Raw genomic sequence first — 20304 nt, forward strand, 5'->3', positions numbered from 1 at the left:
CAGGCAACCTCACCAAGGCCATCCATTAATCTGCCAATCAATCTGACTTGGATAATAATCAAGCTCCATCCCAACCAAGTTATGCCTCCATACTCCATATATACAATAGCGTATAGACGTTACTTGCTTGGTTAAGGCACAAAGAAGCACATCAAGTTAGCTTTCAAACTGAGCGGGTTTCAAATGTCAGAGCAGAGTTTTGCCTTTTAATCAGCTTGTTGACTTAACCCTTCCTACCAACAAAAACAAAGGTTGTTGCCCCAGAAAGGAACACAGAGATCAATTGATTTCCTTTTTTTTAAAAAAAAAAAAAAAGCAGCCATGGCCAAAGCCCACGCAGATGTTGCAATACAGCCAACTGCTGAATAAAAAGCTCTGCCTGTTAAAGCAAGACTTGTTTTTCATCATGGGCTATGCAAGTGTCCTAATCCTGCTGTGCTTTCCAGCCTTGCTTGGAGCTCATTTTGTGATAACGGAGATTGAGGTAGGCCTCAAACAACTTGCGGGACAAACTTTCTTTCACCTCTCCATTCCTGTCTAGTCAAGGATCCTTCTTTTGTTAAACGGAATGCTGAGCTTTTGCAGCCATGGATATGTCCAATGGGGCTAAGTCTCTTTATTGTCTTCTTCTTTTCTTCTTTATCAGGCTTTGAATCAACAGCCAAGTGTTCGATCTCCACAGGTGAGATGTTTTTTAACTCCTCTATATCTCAGCAGCAGCCTTTCAAAGCTGTAACTGTTAAAAGTGAACAGAGGCCACATCAGATGACATCAGGCTGTTTTAGTGAAATCAGGGATTAACAGGTTAGCAAATGAAACCAGACGTCCATCATTTGAAAATGAAATTGGGGTGGCAGGGAAATCTGAACTCGGCAGTGTGAGCAACAAGTTGAATAGGACCTCAAATAAAATCAACAAGAAACAGTTGTCTTACTGTAAAACAGCAGGCTTCAGGAATAAGAGTGTCAGATGAGATCAGGATTTAACAGTCAGGGAATCAAAGGTAAATGTGGGCATGAAAGTCGCTAGCGAGGACATCAAATTAAATCAAAACTCAGCTGTGTGAGCAGCAAAGGAAATAAATTCTCACAAATCCGAACTCCAAATAAAATCAGACTTTTTAGTTCTAATCAGTGCTAAAAACCAGCAGGCTGCAGTACGAATCAAGTCATGACAGGAATTAAATGAAAATGAGCATCAAAACAGGGCATGACATACGATTAGAAACTGGCAGCAAGATGATAAAATTAAATCAGAACGTGAACTAAATAAGTCCTCATTAACACTGAGCTGAAATAAAATCTAATGTATGTTGTTAGAGTACCAAAAAGAGACTAGGCATGGGGATAAAGTTAAAAAAATGGCAGGCCCAGTAATAACACTATCAAATGAAATCAGTATTTAACAGGCAACAAATCAAATGTTCTGTGGATGTGCTAACATCAGGGGAGTCAAATTAAATCAGATGTTAGGTCTTCAGTATGGTAGACCTCGGATAAAATCAAACTTGGTGTTGACCTCAAGTGGTCTCAAGCAGTAGAATCAACTGAAAAGTACACAAGTGGAAAGGGGATTCAATGAAATCACAATTTAAGAGGAAAATAGGTCTCTTATAATTTCTCCATAGACATAAAAAATGGATTAAAGTTTTTTCGGGGGTGTTTTATAATGTTCATGATGGACTGGCCTGCTCTTGCACCCAAATCTTAACACACACACAAAACTGTTCATTTAAGCACTGATTATGAATGATGGTTGTACTGCGTGTCACTCTTCAGAACTCCACATAGGGACTCAATAGCTTCAGTGTGAACAACATCAAACAAATTAAAATATTAGGCTAAGATAACCCAAGTAAACACAAAATGCATTTTTTAAGTGATGATTTTATTTATTAAGGAAAAAAAACTATCCAAACCTACATGGCCCTATGTGAAAAAGTAATTGCCCCCTTCTTAAATCATGAAGTAACTGTGGTTAATCACATTTTTTGGAAAGCTGAGTTCAATTTCTACAGTGGTGAACCTTCCCAGGAGTGGCTGGCCTACAAAAATTATCCCAAGTGTACAGCGACGACCCATTGAAGAGGTCACAAAAGAACCCAGAACAATTTCACTAGCCACACCCAGGCCTGATTACTGCCAGACCTTAAATAGAACCTGTCAGACAAAGTGAAGTAGGCCAAAATATCCCAAAAATGAAGACATACCACGATCTAAAGAAATTCAGGAAAAGATGAGAAACAAAGTAATTGACATCTGTCAGTCTGGAAAAGGTTACAAAGCCATTTCTAAAGCTTTGGGACTCCAGCGAACCATGGTGACAGCCATTATTCACAAATGGAGAAAACATGGAACAGTGGTGAACCTTCCCAGGAGTAGCTGGCCTACAAAAATTACCCCAAGAGTACAGCGACGACTCATCCAAGAGATCACAAAAGAATCCAGAACAACATCTAAAGAACTGCAGGCCTCACTTGCCTCAGTTAAGGTCAGTGTTCATGACTCAGCCATAAGTAAGAGACTGGGCAAAAATTGCATATGCATGGTAGAGTTCCAAGGCAAAAACCACTGCTGACCAAAAACAACATAAAGGCTCATCTCACTTTTGCCAAAAAACATCTGGATGATCCCTCAAGACTTTTGGGAAAATATTATGTGGACTGACAAAACAAAAGTTGAACTTTTTGGAAGGTGTGCATCCCGTTACATCTGGCTGTCAAGGATGCCAGGGGCCATGACCCGGCCGGGACGCCATGAGGGACCGGATGTGGGTCTGCACCCACCCTGGATCACGTGGGGGTCGCCTTCCTGGTTGCTCTGTGGGCCACGGGTACAGGGCATGGAAGCTCCACCCTGTAGGGGCCCGTGGTCACCGCCAGGAGGCGCCCCAATGCCTTGGGGACCTGTTACCCCAGCACTTCCACCACACCAGGAAGTGCTGGGGGGAAGACTTTGGAGGATACCCGGAGAGCTGCCGGGAGAACAGCCGACACTTCCGCCACGCTGGGGCGTGGCCAGTGGGGGAGCGTCGGAAGCACCTGGAGCTCATCCGGGTCATGTATAAAAGGGACCATCTCCCTTCATTCGAGGCTGGAGTCGGGAGGAGGAAGGACGAAGCTCAGGAGAGCTGTGGAGGCGGCCCGAAGACAAGGCATTGTGTGGCCAGGACTAATTTGGGGTTTTGTGCACGTGACTGGGTCTGAGTGACCATTGACTGGGGTCTGTGTGACCCACTATACTTGTAAATATTTGTAAATAAACGTGTGGTGGTCTGAAGAACAACATGTCCGCCTGTCTGTGTCCGGGCCAGGTTCACATGGCGTAAAAGTAACACAGCATTTCAGAAAAAGAACATCATACCAACAGTCAAACATGGTGTTGATAGTGTGATGGTCTGGGGCTGCTTTGCTGCTTCAGGAACTGCGAGTGATGGAACCATGAAATCTGCTGTCTACCAAAATGTAGGTTTGGATAGTTTTTTTTTTCCTTAATAAATAAAATGACTGCACCTTCCGGTTGGGCGTCTCCTCTGCTACAAGATCTCGTGTCGGGTAAACAGAGGAAACGTCGGTTTTAGAAGGCAGCATTGGGGCTTATTGGTTTTTAAAGGAAGAAACAACTAACCTCATTTTATTGGATTTATTTATCCGGGTATTTTAACCTCCACATTCTCATCGATTTTATTGGATTGCTGATGACTTTTTGAACACTGTTTCTTTGGATGGATTTTTAATAAAAGCACTTAACACTCTTCCACTCCACTTACCTCTTGCTGTAAGTGTGTGTCCTGATTGGCCTGGCTCATCTCAGTATATGATTATCGACAGTTTGGGTCCCAAAAATAAAAAGGGAGCATGGGGCTGACCCAGACCATCACAAGGACACAACACTGGCTAAATTACTTCAGACTTTAACCACAGCAACGGGCAGAATTTCTTTTCCAATCTTCGTTGCAGTCCCACATTTGCTTCTGTTGGCTTGATCAACACTTGTTGTGTGGCTTGTAAGTAAGAAGTGTTGATCACCTGCGCTCCAGGGGCCTCATGTTTAAACGGTGCGTACGCAGAAAAAAATTGCATACGAATGTTTTCACGCTTAAATCTCGATGTATAAAACCTAAACTTTCTGTAAAACCATGCACATTCTCATGGTAGCTCCAACCCTAGCGTACGGAAGTTTTCCTCTCAGTTTTGCAAACTGGCGGCACCCAGCATCAAAGCAGTGCTACTGTTCCTTTTCCCTTTCTTTTATAGATCCACATCCCCGGTGCGGCTTTATCATATACACTTAAATTAACTGCATATTGTTTATTAGTGTAAGGCATCTGATTGTAACTAACCTGTAACAATATAATGATCCAGGGAATAGCCAAAGTATTCCAAATAACATAGCTGCTTTAGCGTTGTTACTCTCACTGCACCTTCTTCTTCTTCTTTCAACTGCTCCCGTTAGGGGTTGCCAAAGTGGATCATCTTTTTCATAGGGAATGCACAAATCAGTGTGTTTCTTTGTGCCGGTTCCAAGCCCGAATAAATGAGGAGGGTTACGTCAGGAAGGGCATCCAGTGTAAAATTTTGCCAAAGCAATATGTGGACAACAATACAAAGTTCCATACCGGATCAGTCGAGCCCTGGGTTAACAATGACTGCCACCAGTACTGTTAGCCAAAAGGGTGCTGGCGGAAATTGGGCTATTGTTGGCTGAAGAAAAAGAGGGGGGAGATGTGTCCGGAGGCAGGAGGAGAGGAGGAAGGTAAAGAGAGTGGAACTGAGGGTGGGAACTTTGAATGTTGGCAGTATGACTGATAAGTAAAGAGAGTTAGCAGATATGAAGGAGAGAAGGATATATTGTGTGTGCAAGAGACTAAATGGAAGGGGAGTAAGGCCAGGTGGATTCAAATTGTTCTATCATGGTGTGGATGGGAGGAGAAATGGGGTAGGAGATATTCTGAAGGAACAGTATGTCAAGAGTGTTTTGGAGGTTAAAAGAATGTCAAGCAGAGTAATGATTTTGAAGCTGGAAACTGGAAGGGTGATGATGAATGTTGTTAGTGCATATACACCACAAGTTGGGTGTGCGATGGATGAGAAAGAAGATTTTTAGAGTGAGTTGGATGAAGTGATGGGCATGTTGGGGAAGGGAACAGTGGAGACGAGGAGGTGATGGGTAGGTATGGTGTCAAGGAGAGGAATGAAGAAGGTCAGAGTATAGTGGATTTTGCCAAAAAGATGGACATGGTTGTGGTGAATATGTATTTTAAGAAGAGGGAGGAGCATAGGGTTACATACAAGAGTGGAGGAAGATGCACACAGGTACATTACATCCTATACAGAAGAGTCAATCTGAAGGAGATTGAAGACTGCATAGTGGTGGCAGGGGGAAGTGTAGTTAAGCAGCATAGGATGGTGGTCTGTGGGATGACACTGGAGATCAAGAAGAGGAAGAGAGTAAGGGCAGAGCCAAGGATCAAATGGTGGAAGTTGTAAAAGGAAGACTGCAAGGTTGAGTTTAGGGAGGAGGTGAGACAGGCACTGGGTGGCAGTGAAGAGTAACCAGACAGCTGGGAAACTACAGCAGATGTAGTAAGGGTGACAGCAAGAAGGGTGCTTGGCGTGACACCTGGAAGGAGGAAAAGAAAACCTGGTGGTGGAATGGGGAAGTACTGGAGAGTATACAGAGGAAGAGGATAGCTAAGAAGAAGTGGGATAGTCGGAAAGATACAGAAAATAGACAAGAGTAGAAGGAGATAAGGCGCAAGGTGAAGAGAGAGGTGGCGAAGGCTAAAGAAAAGGCATATTATGAGTTGTATGACAGGTTGGACACTGAGGAGGGATAAAAGGACCTGTACCGATTGGCTAGACAGAGGGACTGAGCTGGGAAAGATGTGCAGCAAGTTAGGGTGATAAAGGATAAAGATGGAAACATACTCACAAGCGAGGAGAGTGTGTTGAGCAGATAAAAAGAGTACTTTGAGAGGCTGATGAATGAAGAGAACGAGAGAGAGAAGAAGATGGAAGATGTGGAGGTAGTGAAACAGGAAGTGCAACGGATTAGCATGGAAGAAGTAATGACAGCTATGAAGAGTTTGAAAAATGGAAAGGCCGTTGGTCCAGCTGACATACCTATGTAAGTTATGGGAAAGAGTAGTGGAAGCTAGATTAAGAAGTGAGGTGATGATTAGTGAACGGCAGTATGGTTTCATACTGGGAAAGAGCACCATAGATACGATGTTTGCTCTGAGGTGTTGATAGAGAAGCATAGAGAATGCCAGAAGGAGTTTCATTGTGTATTTGTGGATCTAAAGAAAGCATATAACAGGGTTCCTAGAGAAGAGTTGTAGTATTGTATGAGGAAGTTGGGAGTGGCAGAGAAGTACGTAAGAGTTGTACAGGATATGTAAGAGGGTAGTGTGACAGTGGTAAGGTCTGTGGTAGGAGAGACAGATGCATTCAAGTTGGAGGTGGTATTACATCAGGGATTGGCTCTGAGCCCTTTCTTATTTGCAATGGTGATGGACAGGTTGACAGACGAGATTAGACAGGAGTCCCCGTGGACTATGATGTTTGCTGATGACATTGTGATCTGTAGCGATAGTAGGGAGCAGGTTGAGGAGACCCTGGAGAGGTGGAGATATGCTCTAGAGAGGAGAGGAATGAAGGGTCAGCAGGAACAAGACAGAATACATGTGTGTAAATGAGAGGGAGGTCAGTAGAATGATGAGGATGCAGGGAGTAGAGTTGGCGAAGGTGGATAAGTTTAAATACTTGGGATCAACAGTACAGAGTAATGGGAATTGTGGAAGAGAGATGAAAAAGAGAGTGGAGTACAGGCAGGTTCAAATAGGTGGAAAAGAATGTCAGGAGTAATTTGCGACAGACAAGTATCAGCAAGAGTGAAAGGGAAGGTCTACAGGGCGGTAGTGAGACCAGCTATGTTATATGGGTTGGAGACGGTGGTACTGACCAGAAAGCAGGAGACAAAGCTGGTGTTGGCAGAGTTAAAGATGCTAAGATTTGCATTGGGTGTGACGAGGATGGATAGGATTAGAAATGAGGACATTAGAGGGTCAGCACAAGTTGGACGGTTGGAAGACAAAGTCAGAGAGGCAAGATTGCGCTGGTTTGGACATGTGCAGAGGAGAAATGCTGAGTATATTGGGAGAAGGATGCTAAGGATAGAGCTTCCAGGAAAGAGGAAAAGAGGAAGGCCTAAGAGAAGGTTTATGGATGTGGTGAGAGAGGACATGCAGGTGATGGGTGTAACAGAACAAAATGCAGAGGATAAAAAGATACGGCAGAAGATGATCCGCTGTGGCAACCCCTAATGGGAGCAGCCGATAAAAGAAGAAGACTCTCACTGCACCACTCAGAGTATTTATATCACTATATCTGAGTGGGGAATCACAGATCTACAATAGCTGACTGGAAAGAGAATTATCGGTATACAGGATCAAACACACGCTGCCTCAGCCATGCAGTCTATTGAACTGCTCTTATACGGCAAATGCTTCAGAGCCTTTCCGCGCGGTTCAGAAACAGTTTCGTCCCAAGAACTATAAATGCACTCAATCAGTGTTCCTTGCAGAACTGTTTGTACTTATTAGTACAATCACCTCACTGTAAACTTGTGATGCAGTTATAATATTGCACAACCTGAGCCACTTTATAAAGCACATATTTACATACTGTATGATGACGATATCATTTTTAAGATGAAATGCAGCAAAATATGTTTATTATATTATACAGCTAAAACTTTAACTTTAACGAAAATTCGAAAGTCTCCAAAAAAATGAGAGTAAAGATCTCATTAGTGCAAACAAATGGAAATTATTACTTGGTGAAATAACAGAGCAGCAAAAAGAGATCACATAGTGCTTGAGGATGTCTGGGGGACAAGAGAGACAAGGCAGTGAGACACAAGGACAGCTGCTGTACAGGCTTTTAAACGTTCAAAGTGCCGTGCGAGATGCAGATCAGCAGCAGCAGCTGATTGAGCAAAGAGGAGGTCAAAAAAAAAAGCTATGTGCTTCTCATTGTATCACTGTTTAAGAAGGGGTTTCGGAGGAGCGACCGCGTCTCCTTGGGGTGCGATCAGCCCCCTTCTTCACAATGGCGCATAGTGCTGGCTGGCGAGTGAAGTGAGGATGGGGTGAAGCCCCCAGTAAATAAATAAATAAAATTCAGCATCCTGGAGAAAGCTTGGAAATCGGTGTCCTTGGATTCAGTTCAGCCAAGATGCAGGCCTCATGCCCACCATACCATAGCCTGCTGCTCTGACAGGATATTGAAAATACATTAGAATGCTGGAATGTTTGATCACATTTCCTGTTAGGACCTTATAATTGTGGATTTTGTAGCCTCCTCTTTTTTCCTGTTTGTGATACGTTTAAGTGAATACTTCTGTTTAAATGTTGTGCCAAATGACTCACCTACTTGTTAGCTTCTGGCACTTTTTGCTACCATTTATGACAAAAGCGCTACTCTGTGTGGCTCTCCATCACCACCCTTAACACTGATGAATTATTTTGTGATGTCGTCCTTTCTGCTTTTTCTTCCCAGCCTCATCTTAAATTGCTCTCAGACTATTTGAATTTAAGATTAATGGATGTTAACATAGCACAGCAAACTGGCAAGTGAGAAGTGAGGGAAGCAGGCCTCAGGAATCAGCCTGACTTGTCAAAATGGTTGAGAACGAGTGCACCAAATAAAATGAAATGAAGCGAATGTCCATTATGTGAAACTATGTAGGCTTAATTAATACAGTAATGGACAATCAAAGCTTCATGTCTGGTGAGCCATAACAGTAAAGGTACCAAAGTGGTTCTTCAGAACAATGCCATAGAGGAACGGTCTATGGTTCCTAAATGCGGCTCATAGCAGAACATTTTATTTAGAACTGTAACAGGTTTTTGGAAATAGCCATGAATTAGTAATCGATTTGTTAAATACACTAACACAGGCCAAGTTCAGGTTTTCTTAATCTTCTGGTTTCCCACTTGGTAGACTACTATACATTATCGATTTCCGTTGTTTACTGTTTTTCTTGATCTCTTTGGTGCAATTCTCACATCAGGAACTTCATTCTCAGCACTATTAATACAGTTCTCAAAACAAGTTCAGGCATTTCTCATAACTGTGCAAAATACACTAAAACAATCCAAACATTTTTCACGTGTCAAAGTAGGCAAAGTCAATCAATCACTTCAATACCGTGACCAATGAATAAAAACCTGTCTCCACTGTTTTACTGTAAGAACCTTTTTCAAATCCCAAAGAAGAAATTTCATATGCAAGAAGCCCTTCACAGAGCAAAATGGCTCTTTGTCAAATGATGGATCAACGAGGAATCATACAAACCCAGTCAACTACAATTGAAGAATCACGATTATTAAGACTGCACTACACCAAGTATACTGAATATTCTTTACTAACACTGAACCTGTCTTTTTATTACAGAAAAGAAGCACCCATGATGTGGTAAGTCTAATTAAACATTTTTGTAGCAGCAGTGGGTTTGATGACAGTGCAGGATGGAATAACGCGGTCACATTCATGAAACAATGTCACGGATCAACTCGTGTTTCTGAATTACATGGAGAATGGGCAGTAGAAACCCCGAAGGAGCAGAATGAATGGAGCCTCCGCTTAGGTATATCGAGGACAATGTCTTGTCACGACTGCCATTGCTGTCACCAGTGCCTACATATGCCAGAGACATTTTGCAGACTGTGACATTTTATGTCATTTTTCATCTCCAAGACCTTTTGTTGCATTGCATGAAATAAGTGTTGCCTAAGTATTGACAAATGTAACGCATACAGTCAGTCAGTCATTTTCCAACCCACTATATCCTAACACAAGGTCATGGGGGGCTCTGCTGGAGCCAATCCCAGCTAGCACAGGGCACAAGGCAAGAATAAATCCCTGGGCAGGGTGCCAGCCCACCGCAGGGTATACACACACACACACCAAGAACACACTAGGGACAATTTAGGATCACCAATGTACCTAACCTGCATGTCTTTGGACTGTGAGAGGAAACCGAAACGCCCGGAGGAAACCCACGCAGACACGGGGAGAACATGCAAACTCCATGCTGGGAGGACCTGAGAAGCGAACCCGGGTTTCGTAACTGCAAGGCAGCAGCGCTACCACTGTGCCACCGTGCCACCCTAACACATACATTTAATCATTAATTTAGAATGAAATAGTGTTGATAGAGAGATAGATAGATAAGAAAGGCATTTTATAATAGATAGATAGATATGACAGGCACTATATAATAGATAGATGTGAAAGGCATTCTATAATAGATAGATATGAGAGGCACTATATAATGGATAGATAGATAGATCAATAGATAGATCAAACAATAATTTATTTTAGCAAATACCTTCCCACAGCCTATTCTCAAGCACAAACACAAGTACAATTTCTTCTTCTTTCACTACCTTCCTATTCTTTTTCCTCTCCTTCCTCTGTTCTAGGTGAGCTTTGTCTGACTGTGACTGTCCAGATCACTACAGTATGTGGTGAGTCCTATCATACGATGTCCGGGACTGCTTCCAGTGCCAGCACGTAGCCTGTGGCAGCACCCTGGGACCCTAACTGGGTTGCCCCTCGAGACTAGAGGTCCCATGATACCCTACGGGTATCCAGATTGGAAGCTTACTAGAGAAGGACTGCCACCCACCATGTTGGAGGATAAATTGTTCCAGTCCATCTACTACACCTCAACTGTCCCGACTGGGATAGAAATCATTAGCCAACCTGGCTGGGTTGCTTTTTCCATTGCACTGTCCTTCCACCCATATTGGCCTCCAAGCAGGGTAAGGCAGCACTGCCCAACATACTCGGGATGCCAGTGTTTCCGTGTCACCACTCACAACAGACAGACAGACAGACAGATAGCCAGATGCTTTTGGCACAGTGGTTAGTTAAGCCTGATTCTTCACAGGCTGGTGTACAATGGTTTGATTCTCATTTTTGGCCTCCGTCAGTATGGAGTTTCCCAATCTCTTTATGTCAGCACATCTCTTCTACACTTTACAAAGATTTGTATGTATGGTTAATTAGTAACTCTTAGTTGCCCTGGGAGAGGTGGGTAGGATGCATGAGAGTATCTGTCATTGTACTGGGGTCCCAGTCAGTGTTAGATCCATCCTTGCTGCCTGTTCTGCACAGAAAGATTTCAGGTCTGTAATTAAAAAGTGGGCTCAGAAATCTAAATTCTCTGGGTGTTTCTAACTAACTTTTGATAAGTGCTGTATATAAATAGTCAGACAGATCGTTTCATAAAAGTATGCATTGACCCCCATCTCTCAGTGTGAAGACGTGGGGTCCTCTCCGCTGTGAGATGAGTATGACCAGTAAAGACCCACAATTATGCTCGGCTATATGGTGGTCTCTTCATTTCCAAGCTGATGGTGTTTTGTTCTCTTCCAGAGTGCCTTTGATGTTGAGGTCTACAGTGTGAAGGTGGACTGTAAGGTCACCTCCAGGTTTGCCCACAATGTAATGAGCAGTCGTGCTGTTAACCGAGCCAATGTGTCTAAAGAGGCAAATTTCAAAGTGGAGCTGCCAAAAACTGCTTTTATTACCAACTTCAGCATGTGAGTACCATATTTCAGTAATCATGTCAAAAAAGAAGATAACTATTTAGAAAATATCATAAGTATCAGCAGCTTCTTGTTTTCAACTTTTTTCTTATTTGTGATTTATTTTAGGTCCCCGTGTTGCACTAGTACTCTATAATAAGCCACACAATTGAGAATGTTTTATCTTTTCATGGAGATGCATTTTCTCCATCCCTCTTGGTCACAACTGTTAAGTGACAGCTGACTCTTTTCATTTGCGGACCATACAGAATGTGCCACCTAGCGAGACAGAGGGTGGTCACATTGCTGCTGTCATCTTTTATTTCTGCAGTCTCACTCACTCTGTGTTCTTTCAAACTCAGGACAATCGATGAAGTGGTTTACGTCGGAGTCGTCAAGGAAAAAGAGGTGGCCCAGAAGCAGTATGAGAAGGCCGTTTCGAAAGGTCAAACTGCAGGACTGGTCAAGTAAGAACTCATCCTCATGTTTGTCGAATGGAAACAAAATGTGTCTTTGTTACACTTGATCTTGAGGTTTTCCAATACCAGAACTTTCATTCGTCTAGTTAAGTCATCGTTTTGTTCTTCTAGGGCCTCAGGCACGAAGATGGAGCAGTTTACAGTTTCTGTGAATGTTGCTGCTTTTAGTAAAGTCACCTTTGAGTTGACTTACGAGGAGCTGCTGAAACGCCACAAGGGACATTATGAAATGCTCATCCGGGTCAAACCCAACCAGGTGGTTAATCATTTTGAGGTAAGTTTTAAAAATTATATTAAAATAGTTGTTAAAGACACATAGAATATTAGGTGTTGCAGCAGATGGCATTGCCCCAGCATAGATAGATCGTTCGTTCGTTCGTTCGAACTAACTAACTAACTAACTAACTTTATTTGTCTCCAGGGGGATATTTGGCTTTTTACAGAAAATCTTTAAATGAACAAATAATAAATAGGTAGATATAAAAATAAATAAATAAATAAATATACACACACACACACCAGAAGGACTATAAAACAAGAACATTAAAAAGAACAAAAACTTCAAAACTTGGCAGTCTTAGTGCCAGTGAGGCCTCATGCAGAGGTATTGCTGTTGGTATAAAGGAGCTGGCGTGGCGATTCTTCACACACTTCTGCTGAATGATCTGATGGCTGAAAGTCCTCAGTGTTGTTGTGTCAGAGAGAGGATGTGAAGCATTGTTCATAATGGCACTCAGTTTTGTTTTCATTCTCTTCTTCGTTACAACTTTCTGGGGGTTCACAGTGTATATCCCATAACTATGCCTGCCCTTTCAGTTAGCTGGTTATTTTGGTGGGCCTCTCCTGAAGTGAAGTTACCAGCTCAGCCCACCACAGTGTAGAAAATCCTACTGACCATCACAGAGTTGTTGAAGATGTGAACGATGCCAATTCCCACATTAAAGGAACACAGTCTCCTAAGGAAAAACAGCCTGCTCTGCCCTGTCTTATATAGTTCCTCTGTGTCCCAAGACCAGTCCATCCTGTCAGTAATTGGAACCCCAGGTTCCAATTAGTGACCTGATAGAGGCTCTTTGGTGCGGTGAAAGTCAATCACCATGATGGTAAGCTGCAGATAATTCTCTTTGCATCAAGTTCTCCCCCTGACTCCTCTCCTCTGTCTCATCCCATTTGTTGACACACCCCATAAGTGCAGAATCATCTAAAGAATTTCTGCAAGTGACGTGACCTAATATTATATTTATAGTCTGAGGTTGTGCCCAGCAGGGGCGCTAGCTTCCTGGGAATGAGTTCTTTCGTAACTGCGGCGTGTTACTTAACCCGAATCTAAATAGATATAACATAAAAGGCGATACCCCTCCCTAGTGATACAGCGGTAAGAAATCACGTAGGAGAAATAACTTTGCTTTGTTTAATGTCGACTTACACTGCATATGATACAAAGACGAATGAAGCCAGTGACAAAACCCGGTCCAGGAGTGGGGGCCCAAGTCTGTCAGTGTCGTCGGTGCAGAGGAAGACATTTTTGGGAACAGACGGAGGTATCTCCCATCTGTTTTTTGGCTTCAAAGGTGTGCCGTGCAATGTGCCAAGGCTTTATATGGTTTTCTTCACATGCAGGGCCCCCCTTTGGTGAACATGCAGTTCTAAACAAGGCAGACAAAGATATAATTCCATGCTGATTTAACAGATAGAAATAGCATATCCTTACAGCCTCCCACAGTCTGACTGTGCATGGTGTCCATTTGTTCTAATCTGTCTTTTTGTCATATTGCTTGCATGACAATTATAGTGCGCTTAATCAGGCTGTGTGTCTGCTGTACCACATGTGAGTGAAAAAGCAGGTTTTTATAAGATAGACGTGCACAGTGACATATTAAATTTATGCTTACAGAGGTGTACAAAGTGAAGTGAAACGCCTGTTCCTTGCGGTGCTCACATCCGTATCAGAAACACAGTCCTCGAGTCTCACAAACTGCAGTCTGCCAGACACATAGTTCATCATGCAGGACACCAGAGGCTCAGTCACCTGCATAGCTCTGAGTTTACCCCATAACAAAGATGTCTGAATGGTACTAAAGGCACTGGAGAAATCAAAAAACATACTCCGTAACAATGTTGCCAGCTTTGTCCAGACAGACAGTTGCATCCTCCACTCCAGTCTTGGTCCGATAGGTAGACTGCAGTGGTGTGACGACAGGAGTGCTACACAAGTACTTGTCTGTGTTTGTCACCGCTGCATTGTGTTGCCCATATTTGACGCTCAGCAGATAGTGCTGCTGTTCTTTTTCTTCTTCTTATGAGAAGTCTCGGCAATGCGCTTCACTTTCAGCAGATTTTTCTGCTCTTCATTTCCTTTCTGCCATGTCTCTGTCTCGAGCAGTTTGACATAAGAAAGACAAAAACCCTGATAACTTTGTGGAAATTGCTGCTACCCCAGTTTTTTTGCTTCACCAGGATGTGTCGTGCCACAAGCTTTAAATTAAGACTGAAGTCAAGGTTCTAGCCCTAGCGGTTTATCTAAGACGAGTCATCAACTTAGACCTCAGTGTTAACATTTACAGTGCAGCATGTGTACGTCTCTGTTATATGCCACTAGGGGGCGCCTGGATGGTTCAGAAGCCATGGTAGGAAGGTCATCAGGGAGTACCGGGAGCACATCTGGGTGCATTATAAAAGGGGCCGCCTCACTCCATTCAGGGAGCCAGAGTCAGGAGATGGAAGACGAATCTTGCGAGAAACAAAGTAAAGTAAAGTATAGTTAAGGACTGAGTTGTTGTGACTGTTTTGGGCACTGTGTTGTGTTCAAGAAAGAACAGTAGAATAAACATGGTGTGTCCTTGGTGTCTGTCTGTGATCCAGGCTTCTTTCACAACTTCAACATCCATGTTTGCAGTGTACTGTGCAATGCATATACCCCTGTTATACTGTACACCATTTGGTACTGGATTTGTAAAAGCAGTGTTAATGTGTGTGATGCACCATCTGTTGGAATGACAAATGCAATGCATTATATTACTTCAAATGTTTTTGATGCATCATCTGTTGGAATAACAAATGCAATGCATACATCTCTGTTATATGCCATTTGGTATGGGATTTGTAAAAACATTGCTAATGTGTGTGATGCACCAACTGTTGGAATGACAAACGCTATGCATAAATCTCTTTTACATGCCATTTAGTATGGGATTTGTAAAAGCAGTGCTAATGTTTATGATGCTCTATCCAGCAGAGAGTGCTAACTCCCTGGTTGGGATAAGTTCTTTTTAATTGCGGTGTTTTAAATAACCTGAACCTGAATACATATAATGAGGCAATATTCCTCCCATAGTGATACGGTGGTAAGAAATCACATAAGAGAAAATAACAGCTTTCTTTAATAACAATTTACACGGCATAACAGAACCAGAAGACCCCCGTGACCCTGTAGTTAGGATATAGCGGGTTGGATAATGGATGGATGGAACAGACGAGGAAGCCATAGCTAGAATATTATTGCAGTGGGATCTCAATGTATACAGTCTGCCATTTTCGTCACTGCGCTAAAAGAATTTTCAGGATCAGATGACATTATCTCGCATCCATCCGTCGGCTTCAGAGGTGTGCCGGGCAATGTTCCAAGGTTTTATACCCTTTCTTCATGTGCAGACCCCTACTTAGGTAAATCATGCCATTCCAAACAAGGAAGGAAGATCCAAAATATCATGCTGACTCTGTCAGACAGAAATAGTACAATGCCCGTTTTTGTAGTTGTCCCTTTCTTGTCTTTTAATGCTTGCCTAGCAGTTCTAAATGCTGAGCCCCTGTGTGCTAAATCTGGCCTTTAGCTGTACATGTGAGTGGATTTAAAAAATAGTTTTTGTATAGAGCACAGTGACATATTAAGCTTACGTACTTATTACAGATGCACCATCTATTGGAATGACAAATGCAATGTATTTTATCACCAAAAATGCTTCGACTGCACCATCTGTTGGAATGACAGGAACATTGCAAGTGGACGGCCAGAGAGACAGACACTTATCCTTTTATTAAGTTCAATAGATTCTAAATTCAAACCTTTCAATCAGAATCTGTTAATAGCATGCCCTTTAGCTTAACAGGAATGGCCCTTACAGGAGCACTACAGTATGCAGAGTTGCCTCTCTTTAGGGTAGCCTGTTGCATCAACTAGATGATGGTAATTCAGGCATCCTTTTTGTCAGACATTACTGCCATATTATGCATCCCAGTGCAATTCATACCCACATTTGATTCAGCTTTTCCCTCTGCATTTATCGTATCATTTGCATTTAATGTTCTGCTCCCTGGAATCCACAGAGTTGACGCTTTAGGTTGGCAGCAGTTGGAATGTACAAAGTGCATTTGTGGGGCTGATTTTACTGACTGGACTGGCGCTATTTCGTGAGTGAACAGGCTGTTGACCCACCAGATGCTAACTGATAGACAAGTCTTCCCATTAGCTAATAAAGGGGTCACAACATGGCCACGTGTGGTTGTCCACCTGTATCTCATTTATCTTTGAGCAGCCTCTGACTAGTTGGAGGAGATTTGTCGCTTTGTGTTATTTCAGGGTGTGTGTTTACAAAGACCAGGGAGCTGAAGGAGCTGGACAAACCCTAATTCTTTTGTTACTTAAATTGTGGATCGATGGGGGGGCACCACCTTCTTAAAAGAGTAAATGAATGCCAGCGCGGTCCTGCGGGAGAGTCCTAGATGTGCTAAAATCAATTCTTCATTTCTGTAGATTAATGTGGACATCTATGAACCCCAAGGCATCCACTTCCTTGACGCTCATGGCACCTTCATAACGAATGACTTGTTACCGCTGGTTCAGAAGACCGTCACTGGAAACAAGGTGTTGTATTCGCTTTAAACCAAAACGTGGATTTGTAGGACAACATGAATAGTTTGATTAAATGAATGATGGGTCCATTTTAAACATCAACAAACATGACATAGGTGCCCATTTCTCTGAACGCAGATGACATAATATTTTTATCCTTCAGGGTCATATTTTCTTCTCGCCAACCATGGAGGAACAGAGGAGCTGTCCTTTCTGTGACACCACTCTCATTGATGGAGACTTCATTATAAAATATGACGTGAACCGGGAGCAGTCAGCTGGGAGCATTCAGGTATGCAGAGAAGGAAAAAGCTGCCGTGTCATGAAGAGCGCACTGACATTGCGACCCGCTGACGCCATGATCAGGCCGATTTGAACCCTTAAGCAACTGCTTGTATAAGATATGAGCTCATGTCCATTTTCCCACCTTTCCCACTGTCTTTCAGATCGTTAATGGATATTTTGTTCACTTCTTTGCTCCAATTAATCTGCCCCAAATATCTAAGGATGTCGTGTTTGTGGTTGACGAGAGTGGTTCCATGTGGGGAAACAAGATAAGGCAGGTAATCCACATGTGTGTGTGCTTTCTGATTTTATAAAGATGGGAGTGGAGGGGAACAGGGAACCACCTATTGTGTACATCGCAGAAGAGGACCACGTCATGTAAAAAACATGATTACCCCAATTTGACAAGATGTTAACCAATGAAAAGTTGTGAGATGCTTTTGGTGAAGGACTGCTGGCTTTCATTAGAACATCTTCTTTAAATTATAATCACCAGCAGTTAAAGATTCCTAGGGTGTGTGTATCCAGAAGATGGCATTGTACTGAGGGCAGAAGGCACACCACTGGGGCAAAGAAACCGGACTGGCCTAAGATTGTTAGATAGATAGATAGATAGATAGATAGATACTTTATTAATACCAAGAGGAAATTCACATAATCCAGCAGCAGTATACTGATACAAAGAAACAATATTAAATTAAATAGTAATAAAAATGAAAAAAATTTAAATAAAATTAATGTTAGCATTTACTCCCCCGGGTGGAATTGAAAAGTCGCATAGTGTGGGGGAGGAATGATCTCCTCAGTCTGTCAGTGGAGCAGGACAGTGACAAAAGTCTGTCACTGAAGCTACTCCTCTGCCTGGAGATGACACTGTTAAGTGGATGCAGTGGATTACTGAAACATCTAAATACGATCGTCAAACCAAAGAGCAAGGCCAGAAGGCACAGCAAGGGCTTGAAAGAAAAAGGGATTGAAGGAAATATTTGGGATGTCCTGACATGACATGTTGATGTTTTGTTATGTTACTGCACAAAAGTGGATAAGGCAGAGGTCAAGGTGTAATTGTTCACTGCATCACACAGTTTATAGCCCTGGATGTTACTCCATAGCAACCTCACAGCAACCCAGAGGCATATCCCTAGAAAATGACAATGTCAATGACAAAATAATATAGCAACAATAAAACAGCTAAATGAATAAGAATAAATGGCAAAAATGGATTCTGCAACTTTGAAAGCATTAAGGAAAATAAAAGGAGTATATAAACGAGTGCCAATTCGGTCAGATGGGCTTGCTGGGATAATGGTATGTTCTGGTTTTGGGGGTGCCTGGGCCTTTTTTAATCTAATTGCAACTAGTCTCCATAACTGATTGAGTTCTGTAATCTCTCCGTCATCAGATTTTATAACTAATCTTAGCGCCTCAGCAGAAGATGTAATGACAAACAGAAAATCTCAAATAAGTTGGCACTGAGGGTGATTTTCAGGTCCCTCTTAAGTCTCCCAGGTTAACGTAACCTAATTTGTCATGTCCTGTGATTTCTAGTTCTATAATCTGACATCCTCAGCGACTGATAAAATTTCAGTAAGTGTTTTTAGACTTCTATGGTGGTGCGGAAGGGCAAGTGACCCATCCATCCATTATCCAACCTGCAATATCCTAACTACAGGGTCACGGGGGTCTGCTGGAGCCAATCCCAGCCAACACAGGGCGCAAGGCAGGAAACAAACCCTTGGCAGGGCGCCAGCCCACCGCAAGGCACACACCAAGCAAACACTAGGGACAATTTAGGATCGCCAATGCACCTAACCTGCATGTCTTTGGACTGTGGGAGGAAACCCACGCATACATGGGGAGAACATGCAACCTCCACGCAGGAAGGACCCGGGAAGCAAACCCGGGTTCCCCATCTGTGAGGCAGCAGCGCTCACTGTGCCACTCCAGGCCAAGTGACAAAAATTTTTTTTTGAGGTGTGGAATGCAGGCCAATACCTTACAATTCAAATAGCTGCCATTAGTCCCTGGCCCCTTCAATGCCAGTGTGAACTTTGCATGTTCTCCCAGTGTATTTGTGCCTTTCTCCAGGCACTTTGGCCTTCTACCACAAGCATGTTGGTTGCTTATGCACTTTTTGGGGGGCAGTGTCCTGTGCTATTCTGATGTCCCATACAAGGTTGATTCCTTACACCCTGTACCAATAGGACAGGCTTCACTGCCTTGAAATATATGACAATTAATAAATACACGTCCTAGAAACTTTTATAATTTAGAGTACTGGACAATTACATTCCATGCACCTTATTTAGTACAGCAGTTGTACCTTTACCTTTTGTTATTAACAATTAAGAATCGAATACTCCCTAATTCTGGCTGAGCCAGTCACTCTTTGAAGCCACTGTTAAATGAAATTTTTAGCAAATTTAGAAATTTCTTCTTTGAAGAAAAAAAAAAGGTGTATTTGCATAAGCAAAAGTACACCCTTTCTGCATGTAACACCAAATGAGTAACTGAAACTGGACCCAAGGGTCCAGAGCCACTTTGTTCAGTGCTGGAGAGACTTAATAACGGCTTTGGACACGTTCACACTATCAAATGGAGTTTTTAAAAGAAAACAGTTGTTTACATTGTTTATCAAAGCATCTCCATCCACACTATAATGGTCATAAATGCATCTGACGTCGATGTTCACCTACATTGGGCCTGCATGCATTGGCAGAAAAAAATCCTAGAAGTATTTGTAATGGTGCCAGCCACAGGATTTATCACAAAACTGTAAAGTATTTACCTGTTCTGCAAAGCATGGAGCATTCAAACTGTGCAAAGCATAATTCAGATAGATACAAGTAAGCAGCACAATGAGCGCCATGAAAAGCAACTCCTCAACGCCTGCTGTGTTGGGATATGAATTTCTTACGTGAAGAAAGCAGAATCCAATCAAGGAAGAGCCACGAAATAAGCACAAACCAATCAAAATGTGATTGAAATCTGCATTTTTTTTAGCAATCTACACTTTCACCCATTCACATTACAACGCCAAGCCTGCATTTTCAGAAGTGTTTTGGTTTTGGGGAAGTGCAGAAGAAAGGT

The 20304-nt window shown here is 42.6% G+C and overlaps 1 protein-coding gene across 1 annotated transcript in view; it reads left to right on the top strand.

The window, feature by feature from the left end:
• The first annotated feature begins 355 nt into the window (after positions 1–355).
• LOC120540414 (inter-alpha-trypsin inhibitor heavy chain H3-like) overlaps positions 356–20304 on the top strand; it is a 59393-nt gene continuing 39444 nt past the window's right edge. The window contains exons 1-9 of the mRNA XM_039771147.1: positions 356–484; positions 647–682; positions 9461–9481; positions 11450–11616; positions 11964–12068; positions 12192–12354; positions 16831–16941; positions 17093–17221; positions 17376–17492. Of these exons, the coding sequence (XP_039627081.1) occupies positions 407–484; positions 647–682; positions 9461–9481; positions 11450–11616; positions 11964–12068; positions 12192–12354; positions 16831–16941; positions 17093–17221; positions 17376–17492 (927 nt within the window). The 5' untranslated portion in view covers positions 356–406. The remainder of the gene's footprint in view (positions 485–646; positions 683–9460; positions 9482–11449; positions 11617–11963; positions 12069–12191; positions 12355–16830; positions 16942–17092; positions 17222–17375; positions 17493–20304) is intronic.

Source organism: Polypterus senegalus, chromosome 12 (assembly GCF_016835505.1).
Source record: "Polypterus senegalus isolate Bchr_013 chromosome 12, ASM1683550v1, whole genome shotgun sequence".
NCBI classification, from domain to species: domain Eukaryota; kingdom Metazoa; phylum Chordata; class Cladistia; order Polypteriformes; family Polypteridae; genus Polypterus; species Polypterus senegalus.